At 39.9% G+C, this 26,717-nt stretch overlaps 1 protein-coding gene across 1 annotated transcript in view; it reads left to right on the top strand.

Moving 5' to 3' along the window:
- The window catches only part of LOC137272319 (valine--tRNA ligase-like), a 32,656-nt gene extending 6,548 nt beyond the window's left edge, over positions 1-26,108 (top strand). Inside the window, exons 5-25 of the mRNA XM_067804686.1 lie at positions 2,030-2,194; positions 3,562-3,643; positions 4,311-4,430; positions 4,733-4,841; positions 5,653-5,832; positions 7,296-7,524; positions 7,745-7,826; positions 7,985-8,061; positions 8,410-8,476; positions 9,047-9,146; positions 10,526-10,596; positions 10,993-11,118; positions 11,614-11,718; positions 12,514-12,661; positions 16,801-16,928; positions 18,578-18,733; positions 20,143-20,349; positions 22,074-22,185; positions 22,905-23,080; positions 23,882-24,016; positions 24,217-26,108. Coding sequence (XP_067660787.1) covers positions 2,030-2,194; positions 3,562-3,643; positions 4,311-4,430; positions 4,733-4,841; positions 5,653-5,832; positions 7,296-7,524; positions 7,745-7,826; positions 7,985-8,061; positions 8,410-8,476; positions 9,047-9,146; positions 10,526-10,596; positions 10,993-11,118; positions 11,614-11,718; positions 12,514-12,661; positions 16,801-16,928; positions 18,578-18,733; positions 20,143-20,349; positions 22,074-22,185; positions 22,905-23,080; positions 23,882-24,016; positions 24,217-24,282 — 2,641 coding nt within the window. The 3' untranslated portion in view covers positions 24,283-26,108. The remainder of the gene's footprint in view (positions 1-2,029; positions 2,195-3,561; positions 3,644-4,310; positions 4,431-4,732; positions 4,842-5,652; positions 5,833-7,295; positions 7,525-7,744; positions 7,827-7,984; positions 8,062-8,409; positions 8,477-9,046; positions 9,147-10,525; positions 10,597-10,992; positions 11,119-11,613; positions 11,719-12,513; positions 12,662-16,800; positions 16,929-18,577; positions 18,734-20,142; positions 20,350-22,073; positions 22,186-22,904; positions 23,081-23,881; positions 24,017-24,216) is intronic.
- The last annotated feature ends 609 nt before the right edge of the window (positions 26,109-26,717 follow it).

The following is a 26,717-nucleotide window of genomic DNA, read 5'->3' as shown; positions in this document are numbered from 1 at the left end:
ACACAAACTTTTAATCTTATCAAATACAATATTTTTTGGAAACAAGGAAAAGAAAAATTAAACATCAACACAGTGGCAACTGGTTTAAACTAGTTTAAACTCTTAATGAATAATTATTTTAAATATTCAGATCCAAATCATTGCAAAACACTTGAAAAGATATTAAGAACACATCTTCATCCTGAATTTAACTTGACTTCCAGTGTGAAAAATGAAAACATCCAAAGATTTCCAAGTGTTACAAGGTTTTCAGCTTGTCAAAATATTATTTTTCGGTCATAGTGTCCGAATACATATCGGACCCATGAAACTCCAGGGTAGAATTGGTCTTCAGCAACCCGTGCTTGCCCTATCAGGCGACTATGCTTGTTGTAATAGGCAACTAATCAGATCTGGTGGTCAGACTCAATTGTTTACAGACCATATAGCTGGAATATTGCTGAGTGTGGCGTAAAACTAAACTCACTCACTCATGCAATGCGTATCGATTTCATGTCAGAATCAGTAAATACCAGTATGCTGCCCTAGAATTTGCCTACTATGAGTTATCTTGTAGTCACATCAGAGGTATTTTAAAACAAGTTTCACATATTGGCAAAACTGCCAGGATATGATACCTTGTTGTGCTTATTTGGCCAACATGTGAAGTTTGGTTTAAAATACCTCTGATGTAGCTGTAAGATGACTCGTAGTAACAAATTCTGTTACATTTATTAACATGCATATAGTCGTGGTAGGCAGTCAACATGCTAAAATCGAAATTCAATCTAATTGTGTTTCCATTTTTGTATGTCTCATCTATTCAGGAATTCCCTCCACGTCAACTTCATGATTTAACTGAAATTCTGAGTTGAAAGAGAAAATGAACCAGTCTCACTAACTCGCTAATCAGCCGTGTGAAGATCCGGGGTATAATTTGCTTGTAATATGATGTGACTGATGGGATCAGTGGTCAGGTTCACTGGCAGTTGTTCTACCAGTTGTGGGGTTGATGGGGCTGCAATGATTCACTCAGTCCTAGATTGATATTTGAATATAGAATCCTCGATTTGATCATTTTCAATTTGATTCTTCATAAAAGTTAAAGCTTCAGATTCCTCTTAACTCTCAGAGTTGGCTGTTTAAGTGTGAAACTATTGTCACCTCGCTGATGTGTGTTAGGAACAATTCTCACTGGATAATTACCGACATCAACCAATCACATTTCACCTTATTTCAGTGCTTGAAACTGCTTGAGTTAGATTCAAAATTACATTCACGCTGTCTGGAAATGATTTAAATTGGTATTAAAATATCATATCAAAACGGGGAGAATGGTTATCAGAAATTGAAACTAAGATATCAGATTCAATTTTCGATGAATTGAATCAAATCAACCCTGGTAATTGACATATTCAACTGCTCAGGTTGTCAGTCACTGGATTTTCTAGTCCATACTTGATTATTCCCACATGGCAGTCATGTTTAACACCAAAGAAAGAAACCAAACTACATTATTTCGATCATTGTGTCTTTGAATACTCCTGACAGCATCCTCTCTGTGGACTCCTCTTCAGGGTGTGTCAGATCTTCATGGATACAGGGGTCAGTTTGGGAGCAAAACATCTTGTTTTAATGACTCTGCTGTTAAATTTTCATCACATCCCACTATTAGCATGAGACTGTGTTTACCTAAGGGTAAAGCTACAAGATTTGATTATCCGGTGTTCCTTTTCTTGAGCCATAATTGCAAGAATTGATGTTCATGATTTTAACCACTGGTTTGAATGTGAAGTTTTTGCTGTGATGCGAGGTGGATTGGGCCAAAATATTGTTTTGTTTTGTCTTTCAAGATATTTCTGGAATAATGTACTGTTAATGCTGGTGATATCTTACAGTTTGGGTTTGTTTTCTGTCACAATGCATTATTACAATATGTAAACAATACATCAGTTTGGACTTGAAATAAGTATTAAATCAGATGTGCATGGTCTTAACTGGTCATGGATGTACATTTAAGAGTTTTGTATATTGTTGATGTTTGTGGTAGGAATCGGATGCAAGGTCGTGAGACGCTATGGGTACCAGGATGCGACCATGCAGGGATTGCAACGCAGGTAGTCGTGGAGAGAAAGCTGCATCAAGAATGTCACCAATCTCGCCATGACCTGGGTCGCGACAGATTTGTGGAGGAAGTTTGGAAATGGAAGAATGAGTAGGTTTTTGATGATAGAGAGATAAAGAGATGTCTGTCTTTCTCTCTGCAATATTCCTGCCTCACAGCAATAAAAGACCCATGAAGGTCCAGGCTAGAATATTGGCATTCAGTAACCCATGCTTGTCTTTACTGCCGATCAGCGGGATCGGGTGGTCAGGCTTGCTGACTTTGTTGACAGATGTCATCGGTTTCCAGTTGTGCAGGAACATGTTGTGCATGTGCTCATGCTGCTGATCACTGGATTGTCTGATCCAGACTCAGTTATGTACAGACCAATACCATATAGCTGGAATATTGCTGAGTAAAAGCTAAACTCACTCACTCACCCACTCACTCACTCTTTTACTCGCAGCAATAATAAGTTCTTGAAATTTAATCTATCGTGAGTAAATTGAAGTGATATTTTTCATAATAAGATGGAGCATTCTTAGTATATTTGGAAAACTGAAACACACTGTGTTCCAATACCCAAACCTAGACCAAATGACTTGTATCAAAGGACTTCCTACACCTGTATCTACATGCTACACCCATGTCACAAATCTTGCAGTATCAAATGAAAATAATGATGGTTTGTTAAACAACTTATATAATTTGTTGACAAAATTTATGACAAAATTCTGCGGAGTTGGTGTGTTTTTCCCATTTACTTTGCCGTTCGTTTGAGTCATTTACAATTATTTGTAACTGATTGGGAGAGTTTTTGACTCCCATGAATTGTAAACAGAAATAGCACCAACTGGGCCATTATTCTTGAATCGTTCAGGCCCTAAGAATTCTTAACTTTGTTCGTCATCAGTGTGACAAGAATGGACCCAAGAAGTTTGTAGGGCTACAGACGTTTTGAGAATTGCTAGCCTGGTAGACAGTCAACTGGGTTACCATGGTAACAGTGTTAGCTGAATGTGGAGGGAGTGCCACAGACCCTACCATCTACAATCTGGTTGATTGTACCAGACCATTGAATCACAATCCAGTTTGAAAACTAATAACCATACAATACTCAATTAAACACTGATCATATTTAAACCATCACACAACTCTGAGGTTTTTGCAGACTTTAAGACATAAAGATAAAAAAAATGTTTCATTATCAATATTTTATGATAGTTAGTTCCAAGAAGTTTTTTATTTTTAGGACATTAATTCTGCAAAACCTCAGTTGTGTGATGTTTTGATTATGATCATAGAATGAATGTAGACTAGCTTGAGGAATGTTCACTAGCTTGAGGCTAAATTTGTTTTTGAGATGTCAGTCTTTGCCAGAAATATAGATGAAAAAAAATCTTCACATTTGTATTTAGGTGGACACGGCATTTGTGTTTGTGTAAACTATCTTTGATGTTGTATGTTTTTGCGTTCAGAAAAGGGGAGATAATCTATGATCAGATGAAACGACTTGGTTCCTCCCTGGATTGGAGCAGAGCTTCTTTCACCATGGCCAATGTGAGTCACTGTTGTGGAATCTTTCTACGTTTTCTGCGCACCAGCTTCAGGACCAGCTGTAAACTCAAATATTATTACTCTTATTGGATATTTAGATAGTGCACATATCCACACCACTAGCATATGATCAATTCACTGGGGTTTTTTTCTCAGTCATTCAATGTCAGTCCCATGGCCCATGGTATTATCAGTCTTAGCTTCCAGGGGAGACTACAACCCCTGCAGCCACTAGGCACACCGAGTTAATGCATCCTTCCAATCCTTATGAGGTAACCAGTCACAGCAGGATGGACTGGGACACATAGTGACAGTACTTCATCCAAGTTTACTGCACGTTGCTGTACCCGCAACTAGTTGTTTCCACGTATTCATGTGGCCACCATCTGGTCATGTACCAACGGATTCATGGGTTGTTTTAAATACACAAGGTTGTGTACTGTACACTAGGAGTTGTGACAACACACAATGTTGACTCCAAGGTTTTACATTCACTCACAGGTGGGCACGATCCCGACACCTCAAGTTCTGTGGATCACTAGCCAGGCACTTAAGCCAGCTCTCCCACCAAGCCCCCATACTTGTGCACACATGTGCCTGGTGTTAACATGAACAGGAACACTATGTATAGTATACAACTAAATAAAATGAAAGTATTTTACTTCAACAGAAATTGTCTGATGCTGTGGTGGAAGCTTTTGTACGATTACACGAAGAGGGACTCATATACAGGAGAAATCGTCTAGTCAACTGGTCATGTGCCCTACGCTCAGCCATTTCTGATATAGAGGTAAGCACAATCTGTATACATCTGTACGGAATAACTCACTTCACAATAACTAGGTGGTGGGAGGTGTAGTACGGTAGTCTAATAATTAAAGACCTGGGTTTGATTCGACACATGGATACAATCTGTGATTAGTGTGAAACCTATTTCTTGTTTCCCTTGCCATGATATTGCTAAACTATTGCAAAGAGTGGCATAAAACTAAACTCACTCACTCACTCTTCATGCTAGGCGCTTGAGTTTGTTTCTTCAATGCTTTAGAAAATATTTCTGTTCTTGTGGCTCACTGAATTATTGTGTTCAAGGTGGATAGCATTCCTGTATCTGGAAGAACCCTTTTAGCAGTCCCAGGATATGACAGGAAGATTCCATTTGGAGTCCTTACATCATTTGCTTACCCAGTCAGTGAGACAGGTACATCTGGAGGTCTTTATATATGTATTTCCTTGTTATATTCTTGGGAATTACTGGTCTGTCTTACTCAAGTTTCCTCTTTAGGCAAGTGTCATCTTTAGATTTAACAGGGGAGTAGTTTTTTCCCACTTGCATAACAGGGAAATAATTATTTCTTCCCAGATGATAACAAGGAAATTGTTTCTTACCTTGAGTACAAAAGGGAAGTAGTATCTCTATTGTTTCTCCTGCAGAGTACAACAGTTAAGCAGTATCTCCTACAGAGTACAACAGGGAAGTAGTATTTGTTGCAGAGTATAACTGGGAAATAGTTTCTCCTGAAGAGTACAACAGGGAAGCAGTATCTCTTACAGGGTACAACAGGGAAGTAGTATCTCCTACAGAGTACAACAGGGAAGGAGTATCTCTTACAGAGTACAACAGGGAAGGAGTATCTCTTACAGAGTACAACAGGGAAGTAGTATTTGTTGCAGAGTATAACTGGGAAATAGTTTCTCCTGAAGAGTACAACAGGGAAGCAGTATCTCTTACAGGGTACAACAGGGAAGCAGTATCTCCTACAGAGTACAACAGGGAAGGAGTATCTCTTACAGAGTACAACAGGGAAGTAGTATTTGTTGCAGAGTATAACTGGGAAATAGTTTCTCCTGAAGAGTACAACAGGGAAGCAGTATCTCTTACAGAGTACAACAGGGAAGTAGTATCTCCTGCATGGTACAGCAGGGAAATGATTCCTTCCTTGAAAATGTAACTAAGATAGTCAGTTGTAAGAATGAAACACTGACTGACCTGTGTGTGGATGATGTTGCAGATGGTGAGATTGTAGTATCGACAACACGCCTAGAGACCATGTTAGGAGATGTTGCTGTGGCTGTCCACCCTGACGACAGCCGATACCATCACCTCCATGGCTGTCATGTCAGACACCCTGTCACACAACAACTCCTGCCCATTGTACTCGATGATTTTGTAGATATGGAGTTTGGAACAGGTACAAAGAATTTGTGGAAGATTTGATAATAGTAAAGATTCTCTAAAAATCATTAACTTGCAAGGAACTTGCAAGGAAATGATGTTTTCAAAATCCCAGCCTCAGTTGCACTGTGAAACTGAGGACATTAGGTGTACAATGTATTTACAGGTGGCTAGTTAGTTATATGTTGCATCAGGGCTCACCAATTCAACGGGGATGGAGGTGAAACCTTGGGGCTAAAGCAGTCACATGTCACGCCGAAGACCAGGGTTCAGTACCTCAAGTGGGTACAATGTGTGAAGCCCATTTCTAGTGTCCTCTACCATTGTAAATTGCTGGAATATTGCTAAAAGTGGCACTCACTCACTTACAACATCAATCCCTGAACTGTCTGATGTAGACACAGTTTGATCACTGGAAAGTCTTACAGGTGACCTATTTCAAACAAAGTGTATTGTTTGGCCGGACCAGCTGAGTACTGAAAACAGTTTTACACGAGAAATGAAACTCTATAATCCTGATGTAAATGGAAACCACTGAACCAAGATCATACCATATGTCATTCTCTTCCCACAGAGGTTACTTGTCATAGTTTTGTATGAACATCTGTACTAATATGGCCATATTTCCTTGTTCTCGTAAAATCCCTTAGCAGCAAAAAATCGCAACACAAATTATCTCCCTTCTTTGCATCCACTCACAACACGCGCACATCAACTTAGATCCAATTTGACTATAAAGCAAGCAAACATGGTTCCACAAATATCCCTCTTCTGCTGGAAGTGTGTGTTGATGTGACACACAAGACATTTCATGGCTAGCTTGTCAATGAAGGTAATGGAGACACCATTGATCCCCCATTACATGACTGAGTTTGTGCATCGCGAAGGGGAAGAGCTTCTAGTTTTCCAGAAACACATGGAAATTATGGCTGATCACTTTTGAAACAATGTCGCTGACTGCACAACTAAATCTGACTGCAGCCAGTCATGAATCCACCATGAAAGGGAACAGAGGTTCGTAGGAAGATATGACAAGTTCTGTGGGACGAGAATGCCTTTATCTAAACAAGAGACCAACATCAAATGGTTGGTCACTTGGTGGTCAAGTTGTGTATTCTTGTTAACTGTCTGCCACTGTGCTCTGTTTCATTTGCATGGGATCTTTGCTCTCTGTCTGATTTGACATATTTCTGTACTGGCCTTCTGTTGGAATTTCATTGCTAATCTTTAACACTGATGTTGTTTGTTTGTTTGTCCAATAACTTTTGCCTTTGTATATTATTAGATGTTTTATCTGGACAGCAACTGTTTATCAAAATTTACTTTAAAAGTAAGATCAGTGCCCATGCTGTTGATCACAGGATTGTCTAGTTCAAATTCAATTATTTACAGACTGCCACCATATAGCTGGAATATTGTTGAATGCATTGTGAAACTAAACTCGCTCACTCAGTCACTCACAAAATTTACTTCCACCAGGTGCTGTGAAGATAACGCCAGGGCACGATCACACAGATTTCCTGGTGGGAGAGAGGCATGACCTGCAGAAACCAAACGTCATCAGTGATGATGGACACATGGTGAATGTCACACCACCATTCAATGGCATGAGGAGGTTTGTTGCACGACATCATCTAACCAAGTTCCTCAAGGAGAAGAAACTGTTTCGTGGAGAGGAAGAACACAGCATGACTGTGCCTGTGTGTAGGTGGGTTCTTCTAGAGTGAGTTGTCTCCCTTCATTGATTTAATGTGAGGATTAGTTAACAGCCCCTGTACTGTCCGTCATTCATGTTATTGTCAACCGCTGCTTTGTCTCAATCAGATCAGACTGATAGACTTTTACATGCTGCTGTGATGGATTGCTGACTAGCATAAAATAACATTCACTCACTCATTTTCTGCACTTCTATTTCCAATTGTGTATAGTCGGTCCAAAGACATCGTTGAGCCCAGGCTGAAGGAGCAGTGGTATGTCGACTGTCAACAGATGGCGAAGATGGCAGCAGAGGTGAGTTTAGGACACAGGACCTCTGATTTTTTACTCTTATTGTAGGATATTTATTATTGCACATGTCCACACAATAGTGCATGCTCAAGGCGCAGATGTTTTTTGTCCCTCGATCGTTGGGTGTCAGTCTCCTTCTGAAGTTGTTCCTCTGTACCCAGGTTGTAGAGAGCGGTGAGCTGAAGCTGATCCCCAGGAGTCACGAGAAGGTCTGGCTGGACTGGCTGCATGGCATCAGGTAATCTGGACTGGAATCTGCAGGGACATTTCTGGTTTCATACACAGCTTCTATGAACATTCCTGGTTAGGTGCCGAACACCCATGGGTATCCTTGGTTAGGTCTCTTGTCACCCAATGATATCTATGATATTTCACCAGCACACATGCGTATTCCTGATTACGCCCGAGCTGATACGGATTATGGGTTAGGTTTCTTGGCACCAAATGATATCCTTTGGGGATTTTTGGTTAGGTTCAAATAATGTCTGTCAAATGTGTTAAAGAAAACAGATAAATGAAAGTTTGTTCTTTTGTTGACCTGACATACAAGGTCAAGGTTACAAGGTCACTGATCTGTCATCCACAGGGATTGGTGTGTATCGAGGCAGCTGTGGTGGGGACATAGGATTCCTGCCTACCAAGTCACGCACCAGGTGAGCTTATATTTATTTCCAGTATCTATTCCCCTTGGAATATATTTAAGGTAAGTTGAGGCATCAAGTTATAATGACCAAAATTAGTGTAGTGTAAATAGACAGGTTTCTCAGCAGTATAAAATCAGTGGATGAAAATGGGATTCTCTTGGGTCAGTTTCTGATTGACATGCACATTGAAATGGTCAAGGAGGCACAGCCCCGTGCAGTTGCGGGTTACAATTGGTCTTCAGTAACCCACACTTGTCATGAAAGGCACTCTGCAATATTCTAGTTATATGGCAGCAGTCTGTAAATAATCGAGTCTGGACAAGACAATCCAGTGATCAATGGTCATTGATCTGTGCCATTAGGATAAGATGGTACCCCATTCCGATAGTCAACTCTTACAACAAGCATGCAACATTACTTACAGAACCAACAGAATGTCATTTTACCCCTTTTAACAAAAATGATTATATACAAAACAACCCATGAAAGATGAGTTTCTCTGGAAGTATCAAGTCCCTCTTTTGATGTTATGCTGTTGTAGTGTTCTGAACAGTGTTTACTCAACTCCCTGTTTTCCAGGGGGAGACTTTCTGGGTGAGTGGACGGACAGATGATGAGGCCAGAAGGAAAGCTGCAGTGATGCTGGCTGTCACAGAAGGGGAGATAACTCTACAGCAAGGTGTTTATTGCGCAGAAAGTAATTTATGTCGAGCTAATATTTTTGTTGGTTAGGTAGCAGTACCATGAAGGTTTCTTTTGGCTTTTATATTAGATAAGATCAGAAGTGGAATTAAAGGAAAAAAATTAATATCAGTTCAATGAAGCTAAGATTGTATTGAGGATGTTGTAGGGTTTAGATTATGTTACCAGAATGACTCACAACAAATGTCTGTAATACTTTAGTTAAAGGGTGCAGGGATGATTTAAGCATTTAGAACTTGAACTGGTGCAACCTGGAACTGCTAAATGCAACCTCTTCTGTATATCAACTTGCACTGGTGCAATCTAGAACTGCTAAATGCAACCTCTTCTGTATATCAACTTGCACTGGTGCAACCTAGAACTGCTAAATGCAACCTCTTCTTAATGTTAATATTCAGCTGAAAAACAGAATGATGAGAAACTGACTAGGAACAATGACTCTGATTATTGTAGTAACACTGAGTGAGTGTGTTTAGTTCTACGCCGCTTTTAGCAACATTCAAGCAGTGTCATGGCAGGGAACTCCAGAAAATGGGCTTCACATATTGTACCCATTTGGGGAATCAAACCCGGGTCTTCTGCATGATGAGCAAACGTTTTAACCACTAGGCTACCCCACCAGCCCTGTAGGAACAGTGACTGAAGGACTTGTTCATGAAAGTTCAGGAAGTAAGATAACTACAGATTTCTTTGGTTATAATTATGTAACTGTTCTAAACCATCTTTGCCAAAACTCCTTATGTAAGATTTTATATTAAGCAGTGGATGCAACCTGCTTTTCTTTGGTGCAACAAGGTGTTTGCCTTAGGTTGCACTACGTGCAAGTAGGTTTCATTGCCTTTACTCGACCCCAAGGGTATTCAACATCATAACAAAAGTGTCATGGATGTCTTCAGTTTATTTTTGTGCTCACCACACAATTTCCATGGTCTGTAAGAATCCCACCATTCTGAACTTTGATGGTATTTAAGTATTTCATTCAAAGCGATGCTGTGATGGTAAGCAGTACAGGTTATGTTCTCCCATCGACTTCTGTAGTTACCCTATATTTTTTAACAAATTATCCAGGCTATCAACAGCCATTCCGGGTACATAGGGGTGCAGTCTGGCCCTAACTACAATAAAACACAAATTCTGTCCAACTTGTCCGGCAAATTTTTCAAGCACAGAAAGGCGGGCGTGCATTCATTGTCTCATGCCCAACATTGTGAAAAAACATGTTGAGATATAACAATTAGCTTAAAGCATTGAAGCCTCTAAGTCTCAAATTTGGTAATGCTTAGGGCTTACCCCTCAGAGAACGGCAGCCATCTGTACAGTTCTACTTACCGATCCTCCTCAACCTGGCTGTTTCAGATGAGGATGTCCTTGACACCTGGTTCTCCTCAGCAATCTTCCCCTTCTCTCTACACGGTTGGCCTCAACAGGTGAGACCAGGGTCAAAGCTATTCATGGCCAACATTGACGTTGCCCGCAGTGGAGTTAACAGTCAGCAATATTTGCAGGTCACATTGACGTCATAAACAGGATCTGTGTATAGTCATCCCATGTAAAAAGTCATGAAACTGTCTTGGTGTTTTTTGTGTTTGAACCTTATTCACATCTCAATGATAGCATAAGGGGTTCATTACACAAGTACATTAATCTTTTCCCTTGTCAGGACTCTCAGGTAGATAATGAATGTAGGGTAGACTAGCGCTTAGTCTCTGAACATATATAATTTTGATAGTTAACAATTTGCCTGTTCTTCTCTCTCGCCTTCAAGTTGCCACAACTCTGATTTCTTTAAAGGGGCAATTTTATTCCTTGTCTTTATGTTTCAGAGTGCTGATTTATCACATTTCTATCCCACAAGTCTGTTGGAAACAGGAAGTGACATTCTATTCTTCTGGGTTGCAAGGATGGTCATGATGGGGCTCAAACTCACGAATCAGCTCCCGTTCCAAGAGGTAGATAACTGAACTTTTAAGCATTGCAGGAAAGCAAATGTCATGGATGTCAGATTCTTAAGTGTGAGGAACACAATGTTTCAGAGACTAAGTTTGCTCATATTAACGACTGAATTTACTGTTGAAAGTGGCATTTAACCTCATCTACTCAGTGACATTGCATTGCACAGAACAACATTGCAAATGTATCTGTTATACAACAACATTGTAAGTCTATCTGTTAAACAAGGACATTGTAAATCTAGTATGCAACAACATTGTAAGTCTATCTGTTAAACAACAACATTGTAAATCTAGTAAACAACAACATTGTAAGTCTTATCTGTTGTAAACATCATTGTAAATCTCTCTGTTAAAGAACATTGTAAATCTCTCTGTTAAACAAGAACATTGTAAATCTCTCTGTTAAACAAGAACATTGTAAATCTATCTGTTAAACAAGAACATTGTAAATCTGTCCATTAAACAACAACATTGTAAATGCATCTGTTAAAGGTTCTCCTTCATGGAATCCTGAGAGACTCCCACGGTCGAAAGATGAGCAAGTCCCTTGGCAATGTGATAGACCCGATGGATGTCATACATGGAACTTCTTTACAGGTATGTCATTAGTCGTGTTGTATGAAGACATCAGGAATGTTTGTCCATAGGGATAATGGATGAGAATTATTCCCTGGAACTAATGCTTCATTTTGGTTGGTCACTTCATGTATAATATCTCATTGCTAAGTGTGGCATGAAACAACAGTCTGTGTCTATCTACGAATATACACCTAACACTAGTCTAACACCCTGAAGCTGACTGTGCAGAGTTTTGCCCATCAGCTCCATCAGGATCTGCTGATAAATTAAATCCCATAATTATCCTGATTATCACAGCCTGGCTAAGTGGATATTGTGTCTGGACAGAGTGAGTGAGTTTAGTTTTATGCTGCTTTTAGCAATATTCCAGCAAGATCAGTATGGGGAACACCAGAAATGGACTTCATACGTTGTATCATGTAGGAAATAGAACCCAGATATTTGGCATGACAATCAGTTTTTAACCACTTGACTACCCTCCTGCCCCTGTCTGGACAAAGAATAGAGGGCTTTTGGATCAGTAAATGACCGTGCTGTATAAAGTGAGTGAGTGAGTTCAGTTTTACACCACACTCAGCAGTATTCCAGCTGTATGGTGACGGTCTGTAAATAATCAAGTCTGGACCAGACAATCCAGTGATCAGCAACATGAACATTGCAATTGGGAACCGATGACAACCAAGTCAGCGAGCCTGACCACCCGATCCCGTTACGACATGCTATATAAAACATGTACACATGTACCAATACATTATGAAAACTATCCTCAACTATTATATTCTAGTAAATCCAAAATAATTTTAAATTATACAGAATCTCCAAGAACAGTTGAAGAAAAGTAACCTTGACCCCTCAGAGGTCAAGAGGGCATCTGAAGGTCAGCAGAAGGATTATCCTCAAGGCATTCCCCAGTGTGGTGCTGATGCTCTCAGATTCACACTGTGCTCATACGACTTCACATGTAAGTGCATTCCACACATTTCTCTCTCAGGTTCACACTGTGCTCAGACGACTTCACATGTATGTGCATTCCACATATTTCACTCTCAGGTTCACACTTTGTTCAGACGACTTCACATGTACGTGCATTCCACATATTTCACTCTCTGGTTCACACTGTGCTCATACGACTTCATATGTAAGTGCATTCCACATATTTCTCTCTCAGGTTCACACTGTGCTCAGACGACTTCACATGTAAGTGCATTCCACAAATTTCATTCTCAGGTTCACACTGTGCTCATATGACTTCACATGTAAGTGCATTCCACATATTTCACTCTCAGGTTCACACTGTGCTCATACGACTTCACATGTACGTGCATTCCACATATTTCACTCTCAGGTTCACACTGTGCTCATACGACTTCATATGTAAGTGCATTCCACATATTTCTCTCTCAGGTTCACACTGTGCTCAGACGACTTCACATGTAAGTGCATTCCATACATTTCACTCTCAGGTTCACACTGTGCACATACGACTTCACATGTACGTGCATTCCACATATTTCTCTCTCAGGTTCACACTGTGCTCAGACGACTTCACATGTACTTGCATTCTACACATTTCACTCTCAGGTTCACACTGTGCTCATACGACCTCACATGTACGTGCATTCCACATATTTCACTCTCAGGTTCACACTGTGCTCAGACGACTTCACATGTGCGTGCATTCCATACATTTCACTCTCAGGTTTACACTGTGCTCATACGACCTCACATGTAAGTGCATTCCACATATTTCACTCTCAGGTTCACACTGTGCTCATACGACTTCGCATGTAAGTGCATTCCATACATTTCACTCTCAGTTTCACACTGTGCACATACGACTTCACATGTAAGTGCATTCCACATATTTCACTCTTAGGTTCACACTGTGCTCATACGACTTCACATGTAAGTGCATTCCACATATTTCTCTCTCAGGTTCACACTGTGCTCAGACGACTTCACATGTAAGTGCATTCCACACATTTCACTCTCAGGTTCACACTGTGCACATACGACTTCACATGTAAGTGCATTCCACATATTTCTCTCTCAGGTTCACTCTGTGCTCATACGACTTCACATGTACTTGCATTCTACACATTTCACTCTCAGGTTCACACTGTGCTCATACGACCTCACATGTACGTGCATTCCACATATTTCACTCTCAGGTTCACACTGTGCTCAGACGACTTCACATGTGCGTGCATTCCATACATTTCACTCTCAGGTTTACACTGTGCTCATACGACCTCACATGTAAGTGCATTCCACATATTTCACTCTCAGGTTCACACTGTGCTCATACGACTTCGCATGTAAGTGCATTCCATACATTTCACTCTCAGTTTCACACTGTGCACATACGACTTCACATGTAAGTGCATTCCACATATTTCACTCTTAGGTTCACACTGTGCTCATACGACTTCACATGTAAGTGCATTCCACATATTTCTCTCTCAGGTTCACACTGTGCTCAGACGACTTCACATGTAAGTGCATTCCATACATTTCACTCTCAGGTTCACACTGTGCACATACGACTTCACATGTAAGTGCATTCCACATATTTCTCTCTCAGGTTCACTCTGTGCTCATACGACTTCACATGTACTTGCATTCTACACATTTCACTCTCAGGTTCACACTGTGCTCATACGACCTCACATGTACGTGCATTCCACATATTTCACTCTCAGGTTCACACTGTGCTCATATGACTTCACATGTAAGTGCATTCCACATATTTCACTCTCAGGTTCACACTGTGCTCATACGACTTCACATGTACGTGCATTCCACATATTTCACTCTCTGGTTCACACTGTGCTCATACGACTTCATATGTAAGTGCATTCCACATATTTCACTCTCAGGTTCACACTGTGCTCATACGACTTCACATGTACGTGCATTCCACACATTTAACTCTCAGGGAAAGAACAGAAGGTGTTTACAGAAGTCATTAACAGAAGCCCAAGATCTTTCATTAACTGCATGACAAAGGATTTTGTGGGCATTATCAAGTTACAGTGGCCGGTCATTTCTCATAAAGTATGGACGTTTTAATGTTAATTCTATCCTCTACACTTCTAATGGGATGAAGGTTTACCCCTAGATCACTGACTTTAGTGCATGAAGAGTAGATATTGAGGGTATATGACATTCTATCTGAAAAACCTCAAAACAAACAATAATAATTATTTGTGAAGTATTAAACATTGTGACAAACTCATTTGGTGATACGTATTTGTCAAATTTACTTTAAAATTGAAGATGAATTTAAAATGGCACCCCTGTTATAACAGACTTTGTCCACCCTGATTTCAACAACTAGCCCTCTACTACTTCTTTGAACCATTTAGGGTGATGGGGTAGCCCAGCGGTTAAAGCATTCACTCGTCACACCAAAGACCTGGATTTGAATTCCTGCATGGGTACAATGTATGAAGCCCATTTCTTGTACCTCCTGTCCTGATATTTGTGGAAAATTGCTAAAAGTGCCATAAAACTATACTCACTCACTCTTTTAGTCATACACTAGAGGACCAGCAGAATATCAACCCTTCAGTTAATTAATTGGATTGTGTGGTCAGGCGCTTTGTGTATCACTGATGTTCATGTTGTCCACCTTTGGTGTGCCTGGTTCAAACTCATATATATTTCCAGTGTTGAGTGGTAGGTCAGGTTATTTTGTTGATGGTGATTTAGTTGCCATGGTATCCTGATAACATGGATCAATGCTCAGACCATCAATCACTTGACTGCCTTGTCCAGACTCAGTCATATGCAGACCACCATTATACAGATGGCATATTGCAGACACACACTTCACCAACGGTGATAAAAATGAACATGTACATGCAGACCCCATGAAATTCCAGCTTAGAATTGATCTTCAGTAACCCATGCTTGGTGTTGATTTATTCATGTCGTTATGTCCCAACAGCACAGATCGATTACAGACTGTCACCTCATAGCTAGAATACTGTCTGGTCCAAATTTGATTATTTACTCATCGCCACCATATACCTGGAATATTATTGAGTGTGGCTCAAAAGTTAACTCACTCCAAATGGAGAATGATGGCCATTCTGTATAATAAAAGCGATTCTGTGTGTTGTTCTTACTCATATGAAAACTGATAATGGTGTTTGGCCAGTTCCTGATGTGTTGTGTCTTAAGTCAGAAAAGTTTGAAAATGCCAAGTCCATATGCTGTTTTACAGAATATACTAGGCACATAAAGAAACTGTGCATACAGAAAATTCATTCAGAATTGGAATACAACACAGCAAAACCAAAATGATGTAGGCAGTTTATAAGCTGAAGTATCAGACCACAGCAAAATCTCAAAAGAACATAAATAATATTCGTAACAATGACATAAGAAGTGAAAAACGAGTAAAGGGTTACTCAACGAAGTCACTTACGGGTATGGCCACTGTGTGCCTGAAGCACAGCAGTGCCTGTGTGACACATAGAGGCTTCTCAAAGTGTTGGGGTGGATGCGGTGCAGTCCTGGAATGATTTGGGATGTGGTCACAGTCGTCTTTAACCTCTCCGAGTTAAGTCTCTCAAATCCTTCTGTCTTGTCTTGGTGTTGGGGACGTCCAGAACGTGGGTGGTCGGCGACGTCATTATTGTTTCGATAGCGCCTGACCAATGCAGATATGTTGCGATGGTATTTGAAATGTCCTGCCACCTGTTATTGGCTCATTCCTACATTAACCATTCCAATGGCTTCATGACGTGGAGCAGATGTTAATCTTGACGAAATATGCATATGACTCCTCATGTGAACTTGTGGACGTTTAAATGACAAAAGATCAAGTTATCGATAGTGAGGTACACATGCAGTAACACAGTGCAAGTCCATAGGCCACCATCAGTGACATCATATCACCTGGCACATGCGTGAGCATTTCATTGTCTCCAATGCTTGCTGTTTTCACACCTGTATTTATGTATAAAGTCGCTGTGTGCCCATATTTATATTTTCTTTGTGCATAGTTTTTTTATGTGCCTAGTATATAATATTGTTGACCGTGGCATAAAACAACATTGACTCATTCCTATATTTCCTTCTACTGTACAGCTGGGGAAATCAACATGGACATCACACATGCCAGAAACTATCGACATTTCTGCAACAAAGTATGGCAGGCATTTCGTTTTGTGCAGACCAACTTGGGAGAGGGTTTTCATCCAGATACTAGCTTGGAGGTATTGTGTACATCTTGTTTCTTAGTTTGTGAACAAATCCTTTGTTTTGTGTGCTGTAAATTATGAAATTAATGCGAGCATTTTATTAATGCGAAAAATGCATCTGTACATGTGTCGCATTATTAAAATGACGCATTTCAGTCTGGGGGTGTACTTTTGAATAAACGTCAGAAAACGGAAATCTCTTCCTTTCACTGACACTACTTAATACCTACTGAAATTTTTCATCGACAAATTTTGTCACTAAGCAGAAGTGTTGAAACTACACTTTACACCAGTCAATACAGGTCACTTCCTCATCACGGGTATTGCAAGTCAGTTATCACTGGTTACAATAATCACTGTCAATTGTTCAAAGTCATAGAAGCACGTCAGCCAGACTGGACATTCTCCAGCCACGCAGGATCGTTTCGCGATCTTTGCTCACCTTTGCAATCGTAGCCTCCATCATTTGGCACGTAGAGGCTTCATCACACTTATTCGTAAATCCACAAGTGTGCCCTTTTTGGAACCTGTCAAATTGTCTGACACTTTGTTGGCATACAAATTAATAAATTGTGATGAAACACGGCAGCGTAATCAAAACATCATCAGCTCCATTCCAGTCAATGCTTAACAAGTTCAATTCAGGTCACTAGTGTGTGGTAATAAGAAATGAAAAGAAAATGAACAACAAAGAATCAGGGTGTTGCATTTTCTGATCAACACAGCTTCCTGAGCTCGCATTAATTTTATGACACATTTTAGACAAGACCTTTGCACTCACATTAAATTAGTGACGCATTAATTTCATGATTTACAGTATTTCATTACCATAGTGACAAATGCAGGTTATGAGAAGTTACATGATATTTTCCCATCTGAATGTAAAAGTACAAATATTCACCCGTGAAGATCCAGATTAGAATCGATCTTCAGCAACCCATGCTTGTCATAAGAAGTGACTAATGGGATCGGGTGGACAGGCTTGCTGACTTGGTTGACACATGTCAGAGGTTGCCAAGTGTGTAGATCAATGCCCATGCTGCTGATCACTGGATTGACTAGTCCAGGCTTGATTATTTACGGACTGCTGACATGGAGCTGGAATGCTGAATGTGGCGCAAACTTAACTCACTCTCTAATACAAGTATGCACAAATGGAACAAATAAAATTGTTTGGCCATGATACATGCTGTAACAGCAGCATTAAAGTGCAACTCACTCACTCACTCATAAGTGAAGTAATTCACCTATTCAACATATTAAGTGCCCAGCTTCCATAACCAACTTTTAGATCAATGACTAGGTCATCCTTGATATCTCCAGGGTATACATGCTCATAACTCTCCACTATACCCGAGATGCATCTTTGGCTCTGTCTGATAAGTGTATTACCTCCCTTAGCTAGCTTTTTATCCAATCAGGTGTCTCGGGCATATCTATCACAACTCACTTTCGCATCTTAAATTATCTAACTGATTATACTTGTCAACACAAATGATGCAATGGTACTCTTAAAGAGGTAGAAGGAGTACTTGCATGTATTTTTAAAAGTCTCAGACCTGTCAGTTTGTATAATCCAGATGAATCCTATTCTGGCAATGCTATTCATTATTTTGTTTAAAAACCTGACATGGTTCAGGGATTACTCATGTTTTGTGTTTCAGATCAACAGAACCTATTCTGCGACTGACCTGTGGATACTCAGTCGGCTAAGTCACATGATCAAGTCATGTGATGAAAACTTTGCCACTTATGACCTACATCATGTGACCAGGGCACTTCACCAGTTCTGGTTGACTGAATTTAGTGATGTATATTTGGTAAGTATAAGCTGATATCTCTGTTACTGCATGAATTAGTGCTGAAATTCTATGCACAGTTATGCTTCACAGTTCTGATGCAGCCATTATTTCAGCAATGTTTACTTGTAGTCAGTGATGTAGTTTGATCCAGCCTGTGAGCCGGAGAATGAGCATCACAGTGTTTTGCAGACATCATCAGTGACCATTAGGTTTGGGTATTGCCTAACTTTTTCGTGCTGCGAAACTGTAACATGTGGTTTCAGGTTATGAAATTTTTGTTTCCTGTCTTTTGGAACAGTGCCACTGGCCAATGTCAAGGTTCAGATGTAATTGAACAAGAGATCAATTGACAGTGTTTCCAACTGAAGACTGGAACTTTTTTTGGAGAAAAAAACGTCTGCAGCGGCGTCCACAATTTTGGTTTATTTATGAACGAGTGTCAGCACCAATCTACTTTTTTTTATCTGTTTGGAAAGTCATACAAATGCAATTATATGACCAATAAACATTCTAAAAATATCAATGTGTAATGATATAAAGGATATATATCATCATTGTGAAAATTACCAATCATGGTCACGGGAATTGCTGATCATATCTGGTGAACTGGTTCACAAAAAGTGTACCACAATATACCATATTGTGAAGATTGAATTATAATATACCATTTAATTGGTATTATCGCCCATCCTCATTTACAATGACATCACAATCTAATGGTATAACATACCTCTCTGAAGCTCATGAGCTGTATTTCTTCCACACAGGAAACTTGTTTGTATGGTGACAGTATGGAGGTACATCACTTTCAGTGTACCTCCGCAATATTGTCTGTGGAAGCCTCATTGGTTGTTCTGGTGGACAAACCCATGAAGATCTGGGTTAGAATTGATCTTCAGCAACCCATGCTTATCATAAGAGGCGACTAATGGGATCAGGTGGTCACTGGGTTGACATGTTATCATTTCCCAATATAGTAGACTGTTGAACCAAGGTGTACCTGGTCCAGACCCAATTATTTACAGACTGCAACCTTATATCTGGAATATTGCAGCTAAAAATTAAACTCCTTGACGAAACTCCAAACTAACCCTTTTACAGTTTTTATTAATTTTGCAGTGTTAAAATCATAGTTATCTGCTTGCCTTGTGGCAGGATGGTACAGTATATTGTTGCAGTATTTTTTGTAGAGTTGTCTCCCTTACCCATGCTATGATCCACTTTTCTTGAGTTCTTATTTATAATAAAATCGTTAGCTATGTACCACCATTGTTTAAGATGTGCAGGACTAAGGGCTGTCCTCCCTCGTACATATCATTGTATGACCAAAATACTGTTCAAAACAGACTACAGCCCACCGAACAAGTCTTGCAGTTATTCTTAGTAAAGTTGACATGTATATTTTTTTCCGTACATGTCTTTCCCAGGAGTGTGTGAAGCCAGTGTTCCTATCTGGGACCCAGCCTGAGCAGGACAATGTTAGACAAGTGCTGTACCACTGTGTAGAGACATATCTGCGTGCAGTCAGTCCTTTCATGCCTTTCCTGTCTGAAGAGTTGTTCCAGCGTCTGCCGGCAAGGGGAGACAACTGGCCTGTCAGTGTTTGTGTGGCGCAGTATCCCCAACCTAAAGATGTAAGCATGAATACTGGTATAAGCATAACAAGACCTTGTTGCATGTGATCATAGTAAGGGAAGGTACTATGTGCATGACAACTTCCTATACATTCCAGTATAGATTTCTTCATTGTTATTAACAAAGACAGGGTGAATAATCTCTGGATAACATACTGTGGATTCATCTTCCTCTTGCTCCGATGATTTTACCTCCTTTAGCTTTCTCTTTATCCAATCAGGTGTCTACGCTGGGAAGCTGAGCGTACCAATCACAACTCACTTTCGCGTCTTATATTATCTAACCGATTAAACTTTTCAACACAACTGGTGCAAAGGTTCTCGGAAAGAAGTGGAAGAAGTTCTGGCATATATTTTTTTGAAGTTTCTGACCTGTGAATATGTGTGCATGATTTCATAATAAAATTAGGTTTAGTTTAGTAGCTCATGACTCAAGACCAATATTTGACTTCTTCTGGAAATTATACATTGCATCTTATTTTTTACCTCAGTGTTGTCAGTTTTGTAAGATACTGTCCAAGCCAATATGGATTCTTGGTTTGAATTTGGTTGTCACAAATCTCTACTGGTAGTAAGATGTGACTCAGTGGATTATCTTAAAGGTCACATGCAACGTAAAACACAACTTTGCAGATTCTGCTACCTTTCGGTATGCACTTACCGAAACAAATAATCAAAAATGCCAATTCAACCTATGAAGTTGAAAAAAAACGCAGTTGAAAAAGAGCATGCAAAATCGGAGTTCAAACAATTCACTAATTTCCCCAGAGCATTGGGGGAAAAACTGGTTTCACCACTGCACTCAGAATGCATGTGCAGGGAATAGGTTCGTGGAGCTGGTCATGAGTAGTAGTCTAATCTTGGTTGTGTACACGAACAAATAAATAATCTACTCTTTCAAAAAAAAAAAAAAAAGAAATACAACAACAACAAAAAAACATGTTGAAACATGAAACTCAATGTCTGGTTTATTAACACATATATGTCTGCCTGTCTGTCTACAAATGGCAATGTGCACAGCTTCAATCACTGACCACATGCATTTAACTCTTATGCTTGTAAGCCATGAAAAGAGCCGGCTAAGCGTATCGGCAAATGAACCAGTGGCCAATAAAAGAGCTGCATTACACATGAGTGCAAACCTACCGGCTCTGACTGGGTTCGGTATGGCAGCTGCTTCGTTTCGAGGGAGGTGAACCCAAGTACAAATTATTGCACTTTTGATTTGCGATTATAAGCTTATAATTTTGTTTATTTGTTCTTTCTTTATCAGCAGTGCATTGAATAGATGATGAAAAAGTGATGACTGTGTTTTGATTATGTTTAATTTTTGTGTTGCATGTAACCTTTAACTTCAAGTAAAATACTTTTGTTTCATTGAACAATGGCGCTTCAAGAAGATTCTGTGTCCAACTTAGTGGTTTGGTTTGTTACGTGTCATCATACCTTCATACCTATGTTCATAGCATCAATCACTGGATTAATTGCATGATCCCCAGGGAGTTGAGATTTAGATTGATAACTGTGTCATTTGAGACTGACATCCAGTGATCAAGGGGAAAACAAAGTGCTTTTGAGAAGATATGGATGTTGGCTATCAATCAATCAATCAATCAATCAATCCAGACATTACTATTGCCATCCCTGATTGTTGGAATATTCTTGTGTTAACTACAACATGAAATGCCTGTGAATATTTTCCTAACAACTGTTTGATATTTCAGTACCAATGGGCCAATGCTGATCTGGACAGCACCATGGCCACTGTGAAGGACATCGCCTACCACTCTCTGTCTGTCAGGAAGGAGCTGAATCTGACCAAGACCAGAGCTGCCAGTAGGTTCTTGAAAGTCTTCAACACGTCTGTTATTTCATAATCCAGAATGAGTAATTGTAAAGGGAGACAACCCTTCAATCAGATTTGCATTTTACCCCTCACTAGATCACTTGTCGTCAAATGTAATATTTTGCCATGGCTTCATGTCACGATTGGGATGAAAATTTCTATTTCAGTAATAAAAGAAAAAATTCCTTGGACAGTAATCTGTTTTGGTCATAGTGTACAGTGACAAAAATATGTTGGTATATGGCTCTAATTATTGCCATTTACTGCTTGACAAGTATTAGATGAGCCAGCGCAGTGAACATGTTTGTGACAAGCAGGCGGGGCAAGTAATCTGGACGAATACACTTGGTTGCTACAGGTAGATTGGTGATTAAGCAATGACCGTGGCATGAAACCAATACCGCTACTGTTTAACATGTCTCGTAGATTGATTTGGTCAGCAAGACACCATCACGACACGATTCACACAAGGAAATTGACCTTTTTAATATTTACCGACAACCTGTTTTCCTCTTGTTTCAAATGGAATATTTTGCAGCATGTTCCCATGTGTGCAGATTAGGGTAGGAAGAAGGGTAGAGGGATGGAGATACTGATATCAAATGGGAATTCTGAACACTGTACCCAGACTTAGAATTCTTTACACTAACTGATAATTAGAATTGTTTTGCATGTCCATCTTCACTGCTAATAACCTGGTTTGCTGCAGACCTCCTGATTTGTACAGACGCCACCAAGAGAGAGCAGTTGTCAGACTTCAGACTCAGCCTTCAGACACTGTCCAGAGCTAGTGACTTCAGCCTGGTGTCTGGCAGACAGGGAGTGCCAGATGGGTGTCTGCAGACACAGCTGTCAGACACATGCTGTCTGGCTGTGGTGTTAAAGGTAACTGACATAGTGAGAGTGAGCGAGTTTAGTTTAATGCTGCTTTTAGCAATATATTAGCAATATCATGACTGGGAACACCAGAAAAGGGAATCGCACTCTGAACCCATGTGGGGATTTGAACTTGGGTCTTTGGAGTGACAAGCGAAAACTTTAACCACACTAGGCTACCCCATCACCCAAGACTGACATAAAGAAACCAATCAAAAGCTGATCTCTTCAAGAACTTATCAGCAAAATGTTTTTGGTGCTGATGTTAACTCCAGCCCCAAGATCCTGAACCTTGACCCCCAGATCCACTTGCTAAGAGCAATCTAAATGGCGGAACTATTTCAGATCCAATCTGTTTTAAAGTATAATCTCCCACATTTGATCCTTGTAAGAATAATCCCCCAACCACCATGCCTGTCTCTCAGTGGTGGGCTCCCAGTACCCCATCGTGTTTCTCACCTGAGATGTTGTGTCCAAATATGTCTTTAATACCTCTAGCTTGCCTCCCAGTGGTGTTTCAGGTCAATACGGGTCCTCAGTACCCCATCGTGTTTCTCAGCTGGGATGCTGGGTCCCAATATGCCTTTACTATCTCATGCTTGTCTACCAGTGTCTTGAGTAGTTTAAATACAATCAATCAGGTATGAATAAAACAAGGCTTTCTTTTTTTACGTTTGCAGAATATTGTTTGTATTTTCATCTCATCTCACACCTCATATAATTTGGGGGGAAATGTTTGCTTTGCTCTCAGTTTGTCAAATTGATGAGCCATGTCATGTGAAAAATGATGCATGTGTTCTGTCCTGTCAGGGCGTCATCGATCCACAAGAGCACCTGCCCAAACTGAAAAACAAACAGCGTAAACTTGAGAGTGAATTGGAGCGAGTAACTCAGGGGATGAGTCGGACAGTTGACAAGCAGGTGGCACAGAAGATGGTGGAGAAGGTGAGTCAGATGACAAGCAGGTGGAGAAGGTGAGGAGGATGGGGAGAGTTGATCAGATTCTTCAGGATTCAATCTTTTCCAGTTTACAAAAAAAAACCCACAGTTCCACTCAGTCTTTAGGGTTATCACCTCGGAAATGCAGCTGTTTTAACTTTTAATAGGCATGCCCTAATAAACGAGGTATTATTGTATATTTTCAGAGTGAGAAGTTGAAAGCTGAGATTGAAAAGATCAAGATCTATATTTCTGCTGTGGAAAATCTATGATGACAAGGATGGCAAGATCTTGAATATCATTACATCACATCCTGAAAAAGGATACCTTGAGAATCACAGACATATCCAGATTATCATCCTCGATGATGTAGGGTATTCTAATACAACATAGTGTGTAACACAAGTTCTGATTGGTTATTACTATAAATTTCTGACCTTATAATCAGCATCTACAGTCACAATTTGAAAACCGATTCACCAAAACTTTTCAATGTTGAAAGAGTGATTTAATTAGCCTTTAACCTAAAGGAACTTAAATAATGAATTTCTTTCACTGAAAATTCAGTGTCAAATGAGCTGAATTAGAGTGGGGATAACTGTACAGTCTTTCACAAATTGGGGATGTATTATGTAGCTGCAAAAGTAACGTTATATCAGGTCCTCTGGTAGGCACGGGTATATGTCACCAATTTGTTAAACACAGTACAGTTATCCCTAATTACATCCCAGTTAAGTCATGATATATCTCACCTACACCCATTCACCCTCAGATCTTTAGTCCTGGTTCTGTGGCAGTGTGATAAAATAGCAGTGTCTTATATTGTTGGAGGTAACAGCTTTGTTTGTGTTTGTATCAGAGCTGGGCTGATTAAACAACAACCAACCAATCATTATATTTACAAAATAACCATCAAGGAAAAGCTGTTTTGTTGTTGATGATGTTGTTATTTATAGAAATATTTAAAGGATCTGTCAGTTGTTATTGATGAAAAAGTAGGCTAGTTTTATTTTCTGAATATGTGAGTGAGTGATTTAGGTTTCCCCTGCCTTTAGCAATATTCCAGCAATATCACTCCTGGGGACACCAGAAATGGGCTTCACACATTGTACCCATATGGGGAATCAAACCTGGGCCTTCTGCATGACAAGCCAGCTCTTTAACCACATGGCTACCCCACTGCCCTATGAATATGTTCGAAGGTAAAAGGACCTTTATCTTACCTCACTCATGTCGTTTTCGGATTGGCTGATTCCTCATTGTTTTCAGTGTATCCTGCTTACAAGCGAGTAACATTTCTCTGTACCCCGCTGGAATTGCTGAAGGCATTTGTTTTGGTTTGTGACAGTAATTATTTAATCACCTATGATGTGAGGAAATTATGATGTTTTTGCGAATGCAAATCAATGGAAGGGAGATAACACTAATTTTTTTTTTTTCAAAATTAACAATTAGGTGTTTGGTAAGATAAATACCTTGTTCACCTGTCATTCGGGCCCATGGAACATAAACAGATATCGAGGGGATATCAACTGCTGGGACCGGAGGGAGCGGTGAACAACTTATAATGTTAATACTCCAAATTATCCATGGTTTGACACGACCTGAAAGGGATTAATATGGGAGAATACCAAGAGAAATATTATATGGCTTATATTTGTCGCAGCAGCATTGTGAAATGGATCACCATAGAGTGAGTTATAGTTTTATGCTGCTTTTAGCAATATTCCAGAAATATCATGGCAGGGGATAGCCAGAGATGGGCATCACACACTGCACCCATGTGGGAAATTGAACCCGTGTACTTGGTGTGATGAGCGAACGCCTGAACCATTAGGCTACGCCAACCCCACGGATTACCACTGAACAAAAGGCACCAATTAATCCTTGTCAGATCTTTTTATAGTTTGCAATATCATGTCATGAAGTCACAGAAAGACTAACTTGAATAAACTGTATGAGACAGTGAAACTGGTGGCCAGGTGTCTCAGCATCAGGAATAGACTGCTGTTGCTTAGGTCTTTCATACTGTTGTCCACTGTTGTCCACTGTTGTCAACTGTTTGTGTGTATAGATTAAATAAACTGTCTGAAAACTATTGTACTATTGACATATATATCAAAGCCCAACCCCAGGGAATATATTTTCCCATTTACAGGTCCCTGTCCTATCATCATCAAAATATATTTCCTGCATTGATGCACCTTTCATATTGTTCAGTATTGCTTTATGATAGCTTGTTGCAGAAGATATTGCAACAGATATATCTTGATAATGTTCGTGGGTTTTATAGAAGTGGTATATGTCTGAGACCTGTAACAGGATTCTACGAGGATCATATGAGGATTATGTCAGAATCATACCAGGATTATTCAAGGATCATATCAGGATTCTACCAGGATGATATCAGTATTATACCAGGTTCATACCAGGATTATATCAGGAACATATCAGGATAATACCAAGAATGGAACCTAGGTGTTCAGCGTGATGAGCACTTTACCACTAGGCTACCCAAGGCCCCGGAGGTAAAGATATGACATAAGAAATCGTCCACATCATACACTGGACAATAGAATGAATGAGGTTGAAAGAACATGTTGGTAGTGTCACAATGGATGTGGGCAGAAAATAGAACAATTGTACTAACTTCTATGATGCCAGTCAAAGAAGGATGTCAGCAGTTCAGGTGATGTTGCAGTATCCT

The sequence above is a fragment of the Haliotis asinina genome, chromosome 2 (assembly GCF_037392515.1).
Source record: "Haliotis asinina isolate JCU_RB_2024 chromosome 2, JCU_Hal_asi_v2, whole genome shotgun sequence".
NCBI lineage: Eukaryota > Metazoa > Mollusca > Gastropoda > Lepetellida > Haliotidae > Haliotis > Haliotis asinina.
This window is presented reverse-complemented; position numbering and strand designations above follow the sequence as displayed.